Source organism: Athene cunicularia (assembly GCF_003259725.1).
Source record: "Athene cunicularia isolate RWA chromosome 6 unlocalized genomic scaffold, athCun1 chr6_part2, whole genome shotgun sequence".
NCBI lineage: Eukaryota > Metazoa > Chordata > Aves > Strigiformes > Strigidae > Athene > Athene cunicularia.
This window is the reverse complement of record NW_020799106.1, coordinates 4,244,763-4,265,398: the sequence shown is the minus strand read 5'-3', so window position 1 is coordinate 4,265,398 and position 20,636 is coordinate 4,244,763. Positions and strand designations below refer to the sequence as shown.

Genomic DNA, 20,636 nt, shown 5'->3' with positions numbered 1-20,636 from the left:
ATAAACTCAAGCTGCAATACCGAGATCACTAGTGACTAGAAGCCTTCAGTCTCACAGAAGAAAGAGCACATTTGGTACTTAACATTTCAAACATAAACAGCATTGGTTCACTTCAAAGGAGTCACATCTTCCCCTTGGAAATCAGTGGACACTTGAAAAGAAGAAAAATGTCTTTACTCGGGAGAAAAAGCAAATAGCTGTAACGTTACTTACCAAACTCATCACATATGCTTTCATTTTCTATTAGAGTAGGGTGATCAAATGTATCCCGACAGTAGAAGATTTGGGGGTTCTTGCTTGTTACTGCAATGCCTCCCAGGGCTAAAACAAACTGGTCTGTTAGTATTGAAGAAGGCTTGTCCTGAATGCGCTTTAACATGGAACGATATCGACAGTACTGCGGGTAGCTCAGAATTAGCAGGTTTGAATCTTCATCATCCTCACCTGGAAGAAGAAAAGAAAAATAACCCCACGTCTTAGTATGTCAGAAAAATTCAAAACAAGAGCTGTAACTCAAGCATCTCAGAAAATCCATGGCCCACTGATTCAGTCTTTTCTCCAGACCTATCTTTCATAGCACAGTAGTTTACAAAAGAAAGGTTAAAAATAGAAATTAAAAAAAAAAAAAAGTTTATTGAAACAGCTTCTTTTCTGGCTTTCTGTTCATTTCTCCCATGCTTACCCACAAGGGCTCTACCTGGATGAGTAAGAAAACACTGCTTTGCAAAAGTTGGCCAACGGCCTGAATCAGTGCTCTCCATACTTTGCCAGCTTGGCTGCTTTCATAGAAATATTATCTGTCATTTTTACTCAGCTCCCTATACAGCCTTACTGAAGTCATGTTTACACCAGCTAATGTCTTTTAAAAATAATAATATACAAACCCCAGAGCATACAGCTATTAATTCTCCTTTGAAGTATCTGATACTGGCAACTACCAAAGGGCCCCTGGGCCAGGGAGGTGGGCTGATCTGACCTGGTTATTGATGCTAAGCTACCCCAACAGGTGGAAATAACTTTCCTCACATTAACTGCAAATGCAGCAGGACTCAATAAAACACCTGCAGAGCACAACGAGCAAATGAATTTTCAAACAGTTCATACTGCCCAAATGTGGGCTCAAAATATAAAGCAATCTAGAGCTCAGACCTTTTCATTCCCCCAGGTTTTAGATGATATCAGGCATAAAGGTGGCAGATTTTGAAATATCACAATCAGGCTTCATCATATGATAACCAGCAGGAAACCTAACAGCAAAAAAAAACCCCAACGAGATGCAAACATGAGAAATTATTCATTTGCAGGTATGCAGCCAGTACTTAACAGCACTTTTTATGCTCATTTATCTCCTCAGGTGGGGTAACATGAACATGGCTTCCCATGCATGCCAATGAAGACAAAGCAAGAGCATCCACTTTACGTTTTCTGTTGTACTCTGATTACTGAATAACTCAGCTATTTCTTCTGTCAGAGACAAAAGGTCTACCATTTAATCCCATTAACAATACTGAAATCATCTTTCTTACCCTTAAGTAAAAATCACCTCAGATATTGAAAGAAATGTCAAATCAGTTCTCCCCAACCAAATACGATGGCACAACTGATCTTGATTCGTGTGAGGCAATGGAAATGTTGACACATAAAAGGCTAAATTTTAAGAAGTCTCTGGAAGCAGATATATCACCTAGAATGTCACCACTGCAGACAAATGCAGTGCTGCAAAAAAAATGAACAGGGCTGACGGACTTGGGAAGTACTGTTTTTACAAGCACAACTCCTGAAAGCCATCACTTCGAAAAACTCAGAACTTTCCCCACTACCCTGACGTAGGTGGGGAGATCAAACAATCTGTGTGAAAAAAAAGTAAGAGTAATACATTTTGGTAAACAGCACTGACATTACTTCTCTAAGAAAATAAAATTTATGGCCCTGAAACTTCTTTAGGTCAGTAAGGATGTGGTCATGCTTTTGTTTTCAAGAAGAAAGTATCCCGTAAGCCTACACAACAGCACGATTGAGCCAATTGCTCCTGGGAATAAGGGTCTCTCTCCTTTATTAGGAAACTCTAAAAATCAGATCAGGAAAACTGTTCTAGGAATTAACAAGCACATGATCCATCCTTTAGCTCCTCTGAGAGTTTCATATACGCCTGCCTGACAGTTATTACTACTTTATACCTTTGTGTAGATAGTGGTGAGCTGAATCTGTTGATCTGACAGCACTTTTCTTGTGCCAGGATGTGGTCAGCTTTTTAAACAGGGTGTATATAAATGTATGTCCCTTGTGCCTTTGTAGTAAACCATTAGTTTCTAGACAAATGTGCTGTAAGTCCCTGCACAGAATTACACAAACTTTCTACCCCTGACAACTGACGACTTAACTCAAACCCCTGGCATAAATTAAAATCAAGTCATTTTTTACAGGATCACTTTCATCCATGCTTGTGCAACTCCAATGAGTACGTTATGATGCATTTGTTTCCTTTCCTTATTCACTCCAGGTTCAATAGATAAATCTAAGAATGAACAAAGGCTGAATAAACTGAAGATTTGTTTAGTGAAAGACAAACAGAGTGTTCCTGGAACAAAGACTTTTTTTTTTCTCAACCACGCCCACATGAGAAAAAAGAAATCAAAGTAGACCAATCCCTAATAAAATGCAAGCTCAAAGAAGAACTATTTTTTCTTCTAGCAAAATCTAACATGTGCCATTTAATAGTGGGCTTAGTGTATATTGCTGAATATTTTTCAAAAATATGATTGGAAAGAGTTTATTAGGAGGAGCAGAGATCAAACTGTGGATCATATTCCATTAAAATCGAGAAAAACAACATAATTTCTAAAAACATTTAACTGAGATCTTAAAAAACCGAGATGCTGTATTTCTGAATCTCATTTTAGCTTCAAGAGAGAGAACACGGGCAAAGATAATACCTACAGTACGTCGCTTGTAAGGCTCAACTGAAATTACTCTAATCCCATGCTTATATCGTAATTGTGTGTTTTAATAACCCCCTTCAATGCGAATTTTTCATTTATTTATATATTTCAGGGCTGAAAACAGAGAAACTGTAATTAGGAGGCAAGGTTCCACCCCTGCCTTCCTAGCGCTGCCTATATATGTATAGATGTAATCCAACAGTTCCCTTTGTGAGGGTTAAAGAGAGCTGGGATTTGGCACAGCCTGGCATTTATGTTGGATTACATGTTCTTCAAGTTGTCTTTGTAAGTAAGAGATGCATGAAATGCCAAACACAATGAATCTATGCAAGAACTGACTTTTCAAATCAGCACAACCATTTTTAATATGTAACGCAAGACAATTAAAAGCCCCAAAAGAAAAAAAAAAAAAAAAGCGCCCACTAAAAGCACAAATTCCTAACAAATCCATCTAGAGCCAGAACTATTTACACAGAGAGCAGAGAAATACAAAACTGTAACTCGCTTTTTGTTTGCTTGTTTCGGAAACATCAGCCTATAATGTTATTGCTAACTGCCATAATCTACTCTCAACATCAGTAAGCAGTTTTTTCTTTAAAAAGACCTTCACACCAGGATTTTATAGAGCTTGATGGAAAAACTATGCATGTTCCTTCCTGTACCTAATTACCTCAACTGCAAAAGCTGCCAAGTATTTTGCCCTTTAGTTCTTTTAATCGTATTAGTGCAAATGCATTTGGATGCCAACAGAAACAAACATTTAAAGATTTTTGCTTAAAAGATTCCAAATATGTACGAGGCTGGTGCTAGGAAAGCACACTCCACTCCTTCCCAGAAAGCACAGAGTTATTTCTGCGGAAGAAATATGAATTTGTGCCTCTTGTAGGACTAAATGTCTAGTTTCGACCCAATTTAAGTAAAATAACGTCAATATGAACTGCTCTCACAATGATTTATGCTACCTCCTGTTACTTTATTACATTAGACATTCCTTTCTCTAAGCTTTATACTTTTCGCTGTGCTCCTAGCAACCACATAAAGGCTGAGCACCAACTTTACACGCCTGGCACCCTTCCAGGCTCGACTGTTATTGATAATTATATTGAAGTTTCAATTTAATTGCTACTCTGTTGTGACACAGAATATTTTTTGTAATTAGGCATTTCCCATTTTCTGTCCATTCATTTTTTGTATTACTGAAAATGATTTTCTTTCCCCAGAAAACATAAGCAGAACAATGATACAGATAAGGGTATGTACATCTGTTACTATCATTACCAATAAAGTAATGTGAAGGGAAGAAAAAAAAAAAATTAAAGGAAAAAAAATTGTGAATATAATTTCTTGGAAGGTAATTTTCTTTTCAGTTTAAGTGCTCTTATTCTTCTTACAGTTACTCAATGATTTCCTGTTCTAATTACAAGACATTATACAGAAAGTCATTTTTAAAAAGGAAATGTACTAGAGAAGGAGGCTAAATAGCGTCACACGCTTGGTATGGTTTGAAATTCCAAACTTTTGCATCTCTTTTATCAATTTGCTGCTCTACCCTTGTACAGTATATTCTACCACAAATCTACCATCTCTTCCGAGGCAGTTAACACAAATGTATACATCAAAGAGGAAAACACACTTGCAGTTAAACTGCAGGCAAAAGAAAAAAAGAAAATCTTTTTTCTTCCTCCTCACTGTAGCTAGTAAATTGGAGGCAAGCCAAGCCTAGGAGTGGAAAATATTAAAAACTTAAAAAAAAAAAAAAAAGAAAAAAAAGAAGAAAGCTTGATTAAAAAGCGAGAGAAGAGATATTCAGTTCTAAATCTAAATGAATAAGCCACAAACTATTTCATAAAAACATACTGTGACGTAAATTACACATCAGTATTGCACTGTTGTGGTTATTTTGAGAAATGGTTTGTACTGTAAGTCAGCTGGTAAAACCCCACCCTTAATGATTTTGTAATTCTCCATACAGCAATCAACTGGAGCAGTCATGAAATTGCCAAGAAGGAAAACAGACAGAGCTGTAGAGAGTTTGTAATAAAAAGATAATGTACTTTTAACATAACAGAAGTAGAAGATTGGTTTTATTAACTAAAAAAACTACTTAAAAGGTCCCAGGCTTGCCATTTGTTTTGATAAATGTTAACACGGATCTTCATAAGATAAGCAATGGAAGTATCAGGGGAACCAGATAAAATGGGACAATGCTTTGGTGTGTGGGTAGCAAATTGAGCAAGGGAGTTATTTGGAATATAGAGTGAAAATGAAGGAAGTTGCAGGGCTCTGTCCGTCAGGCTCCTCTCCCACACGGTGCCCTCGCTGCTCTGCCTTCTTCCATTACCCTCAGTTACTAAGGGGGTCTCCCAGAGGATGCACATATCACAATTAGTTTATCATTGCCAGTATGCATGGCTTTGACCGTATCATCAATATATAGCAGACACAGAGGTAACAGAGGATCCATCTGGATGTCCAGAGGGACTGGGAACGGCACAGGTTAGCTGTGCTGGGTGAGCATGGCTGTGACTCCCAAGATGAGACATCTCTTGATGATTCCAGGACAGCGTTCAGGTGTCACTGCCCTCCCAAGACCCTCAACACCTCACTGGAGCACATGTGATGGGACTCGCTTCATCTAATAATGCAGTTGTAGTCTACAACAGTTGTGCAGATCCTTCTGCAGTCAGAGAGATCTCCTTCCAACCTCCTGTTTTGTAAGACATGGACTCACTCTCTGGAGCTACTACTCTCTCATGAATGACAACTAGCTTAGTCTCGAGGCTTAACTTGCAGATCAAATTAAGTGAGTGAAATGAATTCCACCCAAGTGACAAAGCAGTCTGCCCTATGCCAAAGCAGTGGTCCAAATGCGTGCTAAAAAATCCCCTCCCAACTGATACACCTGCCATCCAGATAAAAAAGGTTCAACTCAGCTATGGCAACAGACTTTGACTCCTCCAGCTCTTAAGACAGGATCCAGTTCTCCTTCCCTTGTTCTATTCCTTTGGCAAGGACTTTCTGTAGTACAGGTATGGACACACAGGTGTAGATGACAAAAAGATGTGCGTGGCTGGCCCTTCAAAACCAACGGCTGCAGGTCAGACAGGCTCTGCATATCTCAGAGACAACCCAAAGGGAGATTGCACAGCTTCCCAGCAGACAGAAACGTACTAAACAATTACCTAAAAACTCCGAACCTCTCAAAAAGTCCAAAAGCAACAGAAACAGCAGAACAATGAAAAAGTAGCCAGGAGGAAGAAGAAAGTAGGTCCTTATGATCTAAACACCTTTAAGAGGAATCGTGCAATAGGAACACCTTCCCGTATCACCATCCATTCATAACCTGCCCAATACCCCCAAATCATACCTGTGTAACTGCAGCTGGCCAAGAAGCAACGACAGTCATCACCTACATCCCTGGTACTCTTGTGAGAGAAAGGGTATCTCTCCCAATGAAGTAACCTTCATGGGAGAATCGTCTGGCTCCTTGCTTGACCACTTCTCACATGAATCCTCTAAGCATGCACAAGGCTAAGAACCCCAGTAGGAATCGATGTCCCTTTGCACCAGGCTGCTGTGATCTAGGAGCAACAGCTGAGGAGTTCAGGTAGCTGCATCATCATCATCATCACAAACCTACTTCTGCATGCTCTAGCACACCAATCCACTCTCCAGTGATCAGGGAAGACTTGCCAAACACAATTCTTCCAGTCCACCTTGCCTTTTCATTCCCCCAGTCTTTGTTCACTCTAATAATGCCACTCAGTGTGCCTTGGCGGGCTAATTAATCACAAGACCTAAAAACGTTAATCTAAGAATCATATTTCTCTCACAGATAAATGCAAATACCGTAAAGATTTTAGCCCCATGAGATGGGACAGGAAATCTGTGTTTTTGAGCTTAAATAAATTTGGGTAAATTATTGACACAACAGGGATACCGCTTTGTTGGCAGGACCCATGCTACTCATCCTTGCTCTGAGAACCCCCGTCTATTTGAATGCTAATGCAATCAAGAACAAAGGCAACGTGTTGCAGGATACAGAACACAGTGATTACATTTATGTTTACCAGATAATGATGATGTTAACAAGTTGCCTGTAATTCTTAACGTGGACGTTTGCCTGCCTGATTTTGCTTTTAAATTGATCAAAAGGCAAAAGCTATTTCTGCCAATATAGAGAATAAAATATGCAGCCTTTCCGCACGTATCAGATATTGCTTTCCTTGTAAGAAGGAGACAGAGCTAATTCTCAGAATTTTGTGCCACTTCCCCAGCCCTCCGTTTTCTGTCACAGTGCCAGCAGAGCATCAGCCATTCAAAGAATTCCTAAGATTAGTTTAACATTTGAAAGAAAGAGAATACTTACAAATCTACTGGAGATTGAAACTACTGTTCAACCCAACAGCAATACAGTCATTAAGGAAAAAAAAGAAGAGAAGACAGCACCATCTAATATGTACTTAAAGCACATGGCTGAAGAACATTTTACAGTCAGTGATTTGGATCTGAGTTGTTCTAGTCCTACTTAACGGGGATGAAACCAAGTATGTTGATCAATGACTGACAGTATGTCTGTATAATCAAATCTTCCATAATATTTATCTCATTAAATCACTTTGAATTCAAACCATAAATCCAATTTTTGAAGACGACGAAGAAATGTAATTCTGAAAAAGTTTCCAACCAGGCATTCAACATCCTTTTTCCGACCCTAATCCAATATTCAGCTCCTCATAACTGCAGCTCCTACTCTGTGCTCCCAGGATCCTCCTGCACCTTAGGAAGCAGGTTTATGAGGTGTCTCTGGACTCAAAACAAGAGTGACTGACAATCGTCATTTCCAGCTTTTACATAACCCTTCCATCCACAGGCCTCAAACTGCTTTACGGAGATGAGTAAAAATTATTATCCCCATTACACAGAGAGAGAAACTGAGACAGAGAGAGCTTAAGGGATTTATTCTACAGCACCAAGCAATTTAGTAAGGGAGAGAGCAAACAGGCCAGGCAGAAATCCGTGTTGAAGGGATTCCTGGGTGAGAGTTTCCTAAGTTTCCTCAAAAGGCAAGTGGCCGACTCTGGCCACCCGTCATTCTGCCGGCCTCCACCAGAGACAGGCAATGGACACGCCGGGGGCTCTGTGTTGAGGATTCTCTCCTACCACCAATGGTTTTTCCTGTCCCGCACAATCCCAGTCACTCCTTCAACCTTATTTAGGGGCTGCCCAGCTGGGATTATCTCCCCCCTTCCTGGAGGGTTTGCAAAGCAGCAGTTAGTCCTCCCACTGAATGGCAGGTGACTGCCGTAACGATAGCTGGAGGAGCACGAGAAAAGCGAGCTGATGCTGTGAAATCGTCTCCCTGTATCCCAAAATTTCCTTCTCTCCTTATTTATTCCTCAGATCACAGGCATGGGCCATCCCATGTCCAGCCAGCCATGGATGGCTACAGAAAATAACTGATAGAAAAGGTTTTTAAACTGCCCTATTAGCTTTCTAAAGCAGATGGAGATGGGGGGAAGGGGGAGATTGATTGTAGAAGGGAGCACATGCTGCCTGTCCTCTTGAATGTTCTGGGTCATGTGGACCATTCAGGTTGAATGTGCATCAGCTTTAAAACAAGTATTTATCCTGGTTGTCGTGGTTACTGATAAGCAGCTTCAATTCTGCTGATAACAAAAAGAAAAAAAAAAAAAAAAGAATTAAAAAGGGGAGGGGGGCTGAAAACATAATTTGGTAATATGACGAAGCCAAGAAGAGGAATTAAATCACATTAAACAAGCCAATTGTACTGTAAATGGCTCTGCTTCTGTATTTGCTTTTAAATCATCTAAGGCTCTAACATGGCAGCTGCTTCAGTTTTAACAAACAAACAGTAAAAATCCCTTTTAATAACGAAAGGAAATAATGATATACTTTGCTTTAGCTGAATTCAAACATAATTTAATTTTTCCTGAGGTGAGATTTGCACAGGGAACAATCAGATAATAAGTGTTATCATTCTCATAGACAAAACTGAACCAGCACTTTGCAATTCAAAGTGCTATTTAATGCACCGTTTTCAGCAATCTCTGAACACCATCCAACATACCACTGAACTACGCTTCAGTACTTACACATAAAGCCTGATCCTGCAAATACTTGAGCATGGGAGTTATGCTACAAACACAAGTACTTCTACTGCTGCTGTGGCTGAAGTTACACAGTCCCTAAAGTGCCTTCATGAGAGGGGTCACATCCAGTAACTCTTCCTACAACACCTTCTCATTATCTTGATTATTATTACTATGATTATGTGTCCTGGTCTGCCTTTCTTCTGAAGTAGAGCACTGCACAGAGAAAATACTGGAGAATTAAAAACTCTGCTTTCGCAGAGAAACACACAACTAGAGTGGTTGGCAAGAAAGGGGCACACATTTGTACACGGATGATAATTAACCACTGGAACAATGAGCCCAAGGACCTAACAGGTTCCCTAATCCAGTGCTCAAGACTGAATCTTTTTTCCTGAAGGTATTCTCCGGTCTGATGAGTTTTAAACTGTGGTCTGTGCCGGAGAGGTCCACGACAAATCCGTACTTGCTTGGGAAAATTTTAAGGCATGAAAACCAGAAAGAAAATTGAAAGACAGTGACACTTAAACTGAGTTACTGGGCTTAATATCAGAGTAACTGGGTCTCCTGTTGTCTCCTCTCTCACGCCTGCACACCATTCAAACACAAATGAGAGAGAAGCATGCGCAGCCATACTTATAAGGGACTGTTACACCACCTCCACGTGGCAGAATCAACCGCCTTCATTTTCCATTGCCCCCAAAAGTATGAGTCAAAAGCCTTATCTTGGTGTTTCACACGGGGCCCTTTCACTATCATTCTGAAAATTCGGAGGAACTGTGCCCTCCTCGAAATAGCAACAGCAGAAGCTGCCGGCCCCAGAGCTGTGACATGAGGGGTGGAGGGTGGAAATGGTCCAGTGATTTAAACAGTCAAGCTCTGCTTTTGACATTTATGCCCTCTTTGAAACCCTTAATGAAGTAACAGCCCCGTTAATTCTTGCAGGGTATTTAGTACACATAAAAACTGCATTATCTACTATTTACAATTTACTACACACAAGCAGTATCTGGCTCTGTATAAAAATAACAAGCTCACTGTAACCCTCCGCTCCCTAACCATACTGCTGATTTCTTTGACACATGGAGAAGTGAGAATAATTACATTTTACTGAGTGCGTCTCATTACACTGATTTAAGTAAGATTTCCAAAGCTGCAAAAATATGCTTTTCGATTTCATTTGTTTCTAGCAATTCACTCAGAAGACAGTTAGTAAAACCTTCAGAAATCATCATCAATATGGACAAAAATTGTACCCTTCTCATGTGGACATTTGACAGAGGGATAATAGGGTCTAGAAACACCACAGTCAGACGTTGCTTTTCTATTTAATGTTTCCTTCTGTGCCAAACATAATATAACAGACAAGTGTTAGAGAGACATGCAGGGGGGAGCCTGAATAGAGAGCTTTAAAAGAGGTCCTTAATAGAGAAGCTGTATGCTTAATCTTCAACAACATTCAATGGCAATTTATTTGCAGCCATTTTCTCATGTAACCTTTCACATGGGAGCAGGTAAGATAGAGCACAAGACAATTTGTCAACTGCCAGATATGAACAAAAGAAACCATTTTTAATAAGCTTCAGCGGCCCCTTCTATTTGTTTTGCAACATGTTAATAACTTTTTTGGAAGCCAATCAAAGACAAGAAGAGAAAAAGAAGTCAAGCTGGGAAACAAAAACCACAGTTAAAGAATTTTACAGATAAACTTGTGTTATCATTTGCAGTGTAATAATGCTTAAATCCAGGAGTGGCACAGAATTAGAATCAGCATGATGCTTTTTTTTTTTTTAAAAAAAAAAATTACAAAAATGCTAGTGACATATATTTTTTCCTAAGAATTTGCTGTCCTTTATCTCATGCCAACGTTGTACATACCTGTTCCTCAATACAACCTTACTCTGATTCTCCTCCTTCCTGGTGACAAGGTGAAACTCAACATGAGGACTACTGTGAAGAAAGGAGTTGCCAAACTCCAGGCCACTGACCCAACTCCTCCACACCACGCTCCCCCAGCTACTCAGGGAGTCTTACCTCCTAAGTGAACTTCTGATATTGCACTAAATAACCCCCAAACTGTTGCTCCAAAAAAACCAACTAAATGTAGCTTCAATAGCTGTTACCAGTATAGGAGTAAGTCCATGGTTGCTCATTTAATTCAATTCTCTATCACAACAAAGTAGATTCATACTGAAGAGGAGCAATAGGAAGAAAGTGTAAAGGAAAAGGGAGCTAATGTACTCCTCCGTCTAGTATATGAGGACCAAAACCTGAGCATTATGGAGGACAAGACGAGCAAACCAACCGTGCTGAAGTTCAGCAATGCCAGAGCTTTCCTGTGTGAGCAGGGTCCTATCATAAGGTCTTTCTGTGGCAGTCTCACTTCTGTGGAAAAGGAATCAGTCACAGGCATGTGAGAGCTTGTGGGCCAATTGCTCCTGATCCCCTCTCTGCAGGCACAAGAGGAGGTGCAGAGAGCCTCCTCAAAGAGGTATCTACCAATACCTGTGCCAAAAGGTTTCTGCAGAGCTAAGGTTCAACTCTTGGACCAAATGCTCATACGAGCCCTCAGTCCCATTTCTAAGGAAAGTGGCTTCTGGTACTGAAGAAAAGTCAGAGTGCCCAAACAGGGAGGCATCAAAATCCCAGCAACATAAACTGAAAAATCTGATGAAGTGTTAAGCAATTTCATTAATGTTATTAAAACGTAGAAAATTCCCTTGGAAAATTTCACACGGGCTTTCCTGTCTCGTTGCACATTACTCATGGCCCAAGAGACGTGTGAGGAGCAACTGGAGAGAAATAAAGCTTCTCTCCAGTCAATTTGGACTGAGTCCTAGTCTCACTGGTAGAAAGACCAGGCTTGTGGGCTTCACTGAGAAAAGGGCTGGGTCCTTTGAACTAGATTATTATGGCATCTGTAAGAGAGGTACAAAAGTATATGGTGAGAGAAGATGCACCACAGAACAAAAAGAGCTGACAGTCAAATGACAACCCTCCTTGTTCCAATGATGAGAAGATGCACAGCCTTCAGCAGACACACACCTGCAGAGTCCTATCCCCCAAATTAGACTTTGCCTTCTGAGGGCTTTGCAGATAAGCCTGTTACCTGGTGAAGGAAAAGAATACAAGCATTTGCTCTTCAAGAAAGAGGAATGGCCTTTTGAATAAGAAAGGGCTCCATGCGATGGGAACCGACCAGCCCAGCCTCATGCTCCTCCTGAGAACTAATACAGGATTTCTCTTCCTCTTCTTCAGGACCAGGAAACTATTCCTGGAGAAGAGAAGCCGTGCTACCTGAATTATCTGAAAAGGCCTCAGGTGGAGGCAGGGTGAGAAAGGATTTCAGGACAAGTTATGCCTATGAGCTGAGGAGACGAAGCAAGTATCCTCCCACTCTTTTCTCTAGGCAAACTCTCTTTCCAAGTTTTCAACGAGAGAGTTGGTCTCCAGTAAATCTGCACAGGAAGGGCCCGGCAGAGCACTGCCAATCTTCCAGAAAACACCCGTCTGCTTGTGCTTGGTTCCTGATGCGCTTTGGTCCGACACCCAGCAGAGAGGAGGGCTCCCAAGGAGAAAACAATCCTTATGTACTATCTACTAGTCTGGAACATGCTCTAATAATAGATAGTACTGTCTATTTCAAAGCACTTAATGGACACTAATTACTCCTCAGGGCATTCCTATAAGGCAGGTAGATAGATAAGTATTATTTACCCGGTTTTACATATGAAATAACCTCATCAGAGATGTTCTGACTCGCTTAAGGCCACTGAATGAGTCACTGAGCTCAGCTCTCAGCAGGTCCTGGCTCTCAGACCTGTGCTCAGACCTCTCAGCCATACCTCCTTCACAAGTGCAAAATCTTCATTTCAAACGTGGAGGGAGAGAGGAAAGAAGATCAAGGAGGGGTGATAACACTGGGAAAAAATACTCTCTAGGAAAGGAGCTTCCAGAAGAACGACAAAACAGAGCCTCGTATCTACTGAATGCTAGACACCAAATCTAGGACAAGGAGAGAGATGAAAAACAGACTCCAATACAAAATTGTAAGAGTTTTTGTTATATACTCTCTTCAAGCAGTCACAGCTGTTTATTGTGATTTGTAACCACTCCTAATGTTAGTTAAATAGTTTTAGACTCCTCATTTCTAGCATGGCCACAAGTGTTAAAGAACGTGCAAGGGCCGCAGGCAGCAGCCCTGGACACACAGAATATATACGCTTAATACCTGTGTGTAAGTTACATGCCCACACCCACAAAGTTACACTGAGGTGTTGTTCCACGCTAGAGACCTTTGTGGCTTTACACACCACGCTGCCCTGGTAGTCAGGAACACATAAATGATGGATTTTAGATCTCCTTGGGAAAGAGCAGCAAATGGTTTCAGCCACCATTTGCGAACAGCCAGAACCCACAAGACACCGGGTATTAAATGGCACACGCTTCCCCGATCCAACAGCGTGCTGTACCTCCCACTACTTACTCCTCTCGACCAGTGAAAAGCAGGCTGGGCAGATTATGCCCTAAACTTTTAAGACTCCAAATCTAATACACATGTTTTTCACATTCCTGAACATGCTTCTCAGTGACACCTTCCCTTCCACCCCCCAGCTCCCCATCCCAGAGACTCCTCGTGCTCCCCATGACCACACTGTGTCCCTGTGCCTCCAGGCTCCTCTGGCCACGGCTGCCAGGGATCACCAGCACCAGGTAGCTGCAGCCTGCCGCTCGCTCCCTGGGAATGCCCGCCTCAGGCACCTGGACTGACTGCTGCCAGTCACAGGCTGCCGAGCCTAACCTCAGCCCGGCAAGGGAATGGGATCACCTTTCTCTCCTTTCTGCCAGGGAGAAGGCTACACTGGCGTGTACCCCCCTGTTCACACAGGCAGGCCAGTGATGTTTCCTCCATGGCAACATCCCAGCACCAGCCAGGATGGAGGAGCCTGTGGTACAGGGTGCTGCATGGACCACTCCTATTCCAGAGAGGGGCTGTGAGCACCAACACACACGGGATCCACGTGGAGACAAGGGAGTAGCAGTACTGACCATACAAGGTCCACATTTCTTATTCCAGACATCCCTGTCAGTGCATTTCTGACTCTCCACACAATTAAGTGAACCAGGGTCCTTGAAAAAGTGAACACAGTGTGCCAATCCCCCAGAACGTTCACTAATTGTTTGTGCTAAAAATAATTTTAGTTTTTGCTTCTACGGGATTCAAGGACCAATCTCCAGCAACTACAGGCTAGTCAAAACATTACTTACTTTTCAGAGGGGAGAGAAGTTATTGTATTTACACAGTGCATTATCAATCTCAAATGGTGATGTTTAAGCACAAGTTTGATGAACTATATGCAGCATAATACAGCTGCTTTGCATTTTGATTCCTTTATTTATAGACCACGCCAAATTAATAACTCAAAAATGTTGTTTCAGGCAAAGTAATGGACACACAATAAAACTATTCATTTCCTCAAAGGTCACTCTAGGAGAAGCATACATTGTTTAGAAGCCTACCAACAATGCTATTGTTCCAAAGAAAAGTGAAAATATATAATAAGCAGTTAGTGCCTATATCTGCATTGGAGACCCTCCGCTAATTTAAAGTGCAATCTTAAGGCAATCAATCATACTCTAAAATTACTTCATTTTCCAAACTGTTTACACTTTTTAAGTTACAAATCCACTTTCTGCTATTTCAACTCACGATTTACAGCTACAGATTTAGCCTGCCTTGGCTTGCTGCCAAACTCCAGTCATGAGGGAGCTAATGATCTGAACAGATCAGTGTTTTATAATGGAGAAAAGCGCATGTAAATTTCCAGCATGTCTGCAAGTAATCAAGGCATGCTGACTATAAATGAGGCGGCCTCACATTTATTTTAGGAGAAATATCTTAAAGCCCCACTTTTTATCCGGGCCAACAACAACAAAAAAAAATTAAAAAAAAATAAAAATTCCTTTTTAAAAGGTACTCCAAGATTATTCCAAATGATTCTAAATGAAACTGCTAGGCAAACAATACGTTAAAGAATAGTACAATAGCTAATTTCCTTTAGTGTTTCTATCTCGACCAGATCATATCCTTATCATGGCAAGCTGGAACATTAAACTCTCTAGTTCATGGAATCAAAACACAAGAGTGCTTCATATTACATTATAGAAAAATGAGCCGTTCCCTACAAACAAGGTCAGATTTCTGGAATGCCAAAGGTCTACATTTAAACAGAGCTGGGAGGAGGGGAGGCTTTGCCCACTCCGCTCTCTAAAAAGCAGTGGGAAACTAGACCAGCAATTTAAATTTGTTTTAATAGCCAAAATGGTAGAAGGAGAGCAAGAAGTCTCTTGGGAGATGATACTTAAATTAAGTAGGATCTTTATTGTTTCATTACAGTGGCATAGCCAAATAATGACTTTGTGTTACTGTACAAATAATGCCGGATCCTCATTTTCTAGCGGAAATAATTACTCTATTCTATCATTTTCTGCTTATCATCAACCTACACCCCCCTCTCCATATAGGCAAAGGGTTGTGGTAGGTTTGGGGCTGGACCCGGAGAAGTTTCAGATTTTCTCTTGTTTTTAAAGGCCATACCAAGGAGGCATATTCTGACCCAAAAGTGGCTTTAAGAATGGAGCTATAAATATTCTTGTGTCGTACTTCATGAAATTCAATCCATCATGATGGATATTTCTGTTATAACATTATTACATGCCTAAACTCAATTGTATAATTGGATAGGGCCAGAAACAATAAGCTGGCATTGCTTTGTTACAGCATACTACAGCTTTAAAATACCTGTAATCATAAATCAACATAATTATTTGAAGTTCTGTCATGAAGCAGAACAGGAAAAGAAAAATTAAAATAAACTAGCTGGTAAAGAATCTTATTTTACTTTCTGGAGACTGAAAGTTTTTACCAGCTTTGAGTCTCAGCACCACTACAACTGGGAAAGTCTTTCTCCTGTCTAGGTTGAAAGGCACCTCCTCCAGAAGGATTTTGCTTCCTTACAGCTTCCCAACACAACCAGCAGGGCTGCACTGGGGACCCTCACAACTCTGTAGTATGATGGATCATCTGCATTGCAGCCACTGAGCCCAGGGCAATGGGGAGCTGGGGCTGGAAGAGACAAAGAGACCCGAGCTCCCCACAACCAGCCAAACCCCTGCTGGGCCACGGGTTCAGGGGCCGAGTATCAGCCGTTGCTGCTGGGGCAGCTGGTCATGCTAGGAGCCCTGGAAAGAGCTAGCTGAAGTCCCTCCTTGCTGCGGAAGCAGAGTCAACTGAGCATTTTTTATCCCAGCTTGTGAAATATTTTGCTCCTCATCCACACAAAATAATTTACCAACTCCTGCACTTCTTACCTCACCACAGTCAGGATCAAAACTAACTGACCCTTTTCTTGCTCTTTTTCTACCCTCAGGACACATAAGCAAGAGCCAGGGGACAGTTTTGATGGACAGTCCCTGGATTTGAAGGGCGTTTGCTGCATGTTGGTTTATTTTTAATTATGGCTAAGTAACTTCCATCAGCAGCTGGCCCTTGGGAGACCACTGGCCAGTTGAGGCAGAGGACAGAGCAGAGGTGAGCACACATGCCCTCCAGTGCCTCCCCCCAGCTTTGGGATGGGCTGCATCATGCTACTGTAAGAGGCAAAAGCACTGACAGTGGCTGAGGAATTTCTTCCCTTCCCCTCACCTACAGTTACGCAACAGTTCTCCAAATCTCATCTCCACCTACCTTCCAGCCATGCACAGCTTCATGCTCACTGGAGGCACTGGGCTACAGCATGACTGAAGTTAATATTAAAACATGGATTCCTCCTACAGCTTCACTGAAAAAAACCCATTGCATTTACAGGGACAGAGATCTCCAAGAACCTTCTTGTTCTGTTTTTCTTGCTGCTATTACTTTTTTTTTTTAAAAATTCTCTTTTTCTCCCTTCTTCCTCTTGATCTTTGTAGGTCTCAAACAATGTATTTTATTACTTCTGATACTTATGTGAAGAATATTAAGTCTTTCATAAAGACCCTCTTTTGGCCAAGTGCTTTATGGGTATCAGACCTCAGCAACATATACAGTGGTGTGTATACACACACACACACACACACACACATATTTGCAGTTTCACCACAGATGACTACATGTATATACACACAGAATAAATTAAACAATTACTGTAACATAATTAAAAACTTTCTCAAATTTTCAACTTTTACTCTCACACACTGTGACATAAATTGGAGAGCAGCTGAAAATAGGTAAGACCTGAATTTTGTCAGTCCAAGAATAAAAGGAAGAAAAACCCCTTTCATTATATCTAAAAGAAGTAAAAAAAAAGGTGAACAAACAGATTTGGGGGGGGGAAAGAAGCAAGTCAAGTCAAGCTCAGCAAAAATTTCTGAAAGATGAAAACAAGTATAAATAAAAAGAGGAGATATAAATAGGGGATGTGAACAATTCTCAAGAACAAAAAAGCATTTGATATCATCAGAGTTGGTGTCACAGGGTGGCTATTAACCAGCATAAACATTCATTTTCAGTCCCACTGAGTCACCCAGAAAAGCTGGCTCTCAAATAATGAGGCTGATGAAGCCTGAGATCCAGTTCTACTTTTCTTTACTCCAACTTGGAACTGTTGCACAATTACGATACAGAACGTCAGGATACGATAAACAGAACTGAAAAAGGGAAAGAAAACAATTTTTTCCCCTACAAGTCAGGTTCAGTGCTTTTGCCTATTAAAGTAACCAAATATGTTTCTCTCTGAAATCAAAGCCAAAAGGCAGCATGCCAGGCACAGTTAACAGATAAATCAATGTTCCCGAAGGGCGGGCTTTTTTGTTTTGGGGGCTTTCTGCCTGACAACAATCTTGTGGCAAGCAAACAGAACACCCACCGCACATCTTGTCAATCTACTCACATTAAATGGGGAAGGAAACGTGAATACTTTTGAAGATCTAGACACTGTTTGGAAAAACTTCATGTTCTAACCTCCCTGTCAAAGGTCATGGTATTCATAACTACGAAGTCTGCAGCTATTGTAAAGCTCACTGCATATAACGTGTAATTGCAGTTAATTTATCACTAAGGTCACTGTATACTAGCTGGGAGTTTGTAAACAAGAATGAATCACAGGTTTCATTTTTTGTGTCCCTTTCAGACTGGAAGACCTAACAGTTTCCTGTTCCAACATACAAAATAGTATTGCTTCTATAAACCTACTCGCGTCTCCTTGCCAGCAGTTTCCATTTAATTAAACTGACAGCAAAACAGGGCCCTTGCTAATGTGATCCAGACCAGTTCGCCTTCAATGTAAATTCTCAGGCATGAAATTACATCTGAAACAGACACAATAATCCCTCCATATCTTAGTCATAAGTTTAATCTATACTAAAATAACATTTTCTTTGTCTATATTGAAGTCTGGTTTAGAATTCAGTGATCTTTTCTTCTTTTCCCAGTTAAAAGTTCAGGGAATTATTCAACTTCCATTCACCTTACAGTCAATTCAGAATTTTCTTCTTGCCTGTAATTTATACATTCATTGTTGGTTTCTAGGTCACGGGTAGCAAAACGATCTCGCATGTGAGAAACCAGATTTGGGACCTACTTCAAACTTTCACTTTCTGGAAACGAAATAGGCTGGTAGCACTATAAAACTAGTTCACAGCTGCTTATAGCAATCTAACGTGCCTAAGCCAACAGCCTGATCTTTCACACAGATCCTTGGGTCAACTAGCTGTAAAGAAGAAAGCTGAAGATTTATAGGTACCTTCCATAAAATGAAGGTGGGGTTGTTTGTTTGTTTGTTTAATGACCCACAAGACTTCATTCTCGTCTAGTCATTCTCGTCACTACTCAACTGATGCACTAATTCCTACAAAGCTCAGGAAGAACAGAATATGCAAAAGCATAGTTACTTATGGCACAGTAACCACGGTGTTCATGATGAGCAACTCAATAAATTGCAGGGTGCGTTTGTGCCAGATGCAAGTGAGATAGGAATTTCTGAGAGACACAAAGCATTTTGTTCCTGGCCCATGGGTTGCCTCCTCCTGCAACAGCACCAGGACAAGCCTGGGGACACTACAGCCTCTCTGCAATTCAAGTCTGTGATATCAGAGGGCTTTGAAAAGCAGGGAGGGATGGTATCCAGAGAGCAAAATCTGGAAAAGTCACAATTAGTAGGGGAAAGGCAAATAACCGATCTTTTCTTACCCAACCCAGCGTGTGCCACAGCGAGGTCCCCACTGTGACTGCCAAGTCACACCTTTCCACTACATAGGACGAAGAAGCTTTATCTCTGTCAGTTAAACAGTGATTGAAAAAACGCTTTCTCAAACTCCCAACCTCACAACCAAGTCCAGGAGTGATCTTGGAGAAGCTGCTCTTCTTTGCTGCTCTGGATTCCTGATGCTGGAAGAGTGCATCACCTGAGCTCTGCTGCAGCAGGTCTCCAAGCTCAAGGGGAATTACACAACACTTCGCCAGCACCATGTAATGATACACCAGGACATTCATTTTAAGATACTGTGGCAGGATGGCCTGAGCTTAAGATTGCCTAGCAGTGACTGTCACCTCAACAGTTTGATCCTGGAAAGTCGTAGTGGACTTACTATGTGCAATTACATTTCTTCTGATGGCAGCTGTGTAGGCAAACTAATTGTTTTAAAAGGAAAGCTTGAAGCCATTCTGGACAGATTTTGCTGTGAAGTTTTAGCACCACCACATCTTCACAAAAAGCTGTATAGGTGAGTTCAGATATAGGTATCTGAAGCTCTTGTCTTCTGACCAAACTGACAGATGAGGTGGCATAAGAGAAAGACCTGCAAAGAAACCTATTAAAAAAAAAAAAACAACAAAAACCAAACAAACAGGAAGGAAAGGACAAGCTGTTCCAAGAGCATGGCATCCTTGTTATCCTCACTAGACCTGGACACCTCATGTTGCCAGTGTCAAAAAACTGCTTCCAGTTAGATGAACAATTCTTGTTTCTTGTTCACATTCTCGTGCTCGACACCTGCATTTTCTGACCACGGAGGAAGCTGTCAACAGCTGTGAGGACCGTACCCATAAGGTACTCGTTATCCCTACGAGTTTGCAAGTGGGGGAAGCAATGGGAGGGATTTACTGTAGTTCTGTTGCTGGTACCATGATGCCTCTACATCTCAGGTAAAGATATCAAAATGGTTCCCACACCAGATGAAATTGAGGATTCATTCTAGTATAAATCTGGACTCTTGTGTTCAGGCTGTCACACATGAGAGAGCTTCTCGACTTCAGAGTCAGCAGTCACTGACATGGAACTGGTGTCACTTCATCCGGTGAAACAGAATGCGCAGGACAAAGAAAGCTGTTGCTGTAGCTACTCCTCCAAGGAGCCTTGTGGCCTATTTTGGTTTGGGCAGTCTGGCTAGTGAGCTGACTGGAAAATGGAGATGGTGGGAAATTCTTACGGATAATTGAGGCAGAGATCTTAATGAGGCACACACAAAACTCCAGTCCTACATGTAATTCACAGAGACACGTTCTGAAGGAAAAGGACCACCAAAATGGAAACTGCAGTCCCATTTT

The 20,636-nt window shown here is 41.3% G+C and overlaps 1 protein-coding gene across 3 annotated transcripts in view; it reads right to left on the bottom strand.

Annotated features, from left to right (window-relative positions):
• Nucleotides 1–20,636, bottom strand: part of ARID5B (AT-rich interaction domain 5B) — a 106,494-nt gene that overhangs the window by 70,239 nt on the left and 15,619 nt on the right. For all 3 annotated transcript variants that reach the window (XM_026851996.1, XM_026851998.1, XM_026851999.1), the window contains exon 3: nt 214–444. In XM_026851996.1, the coding sequence (XP_026707797.1) occupies nt 214–444 (231 nt within the window). The remainder of the gene's footprint in view (nt 1–213; nt 445–20,636) is intronic.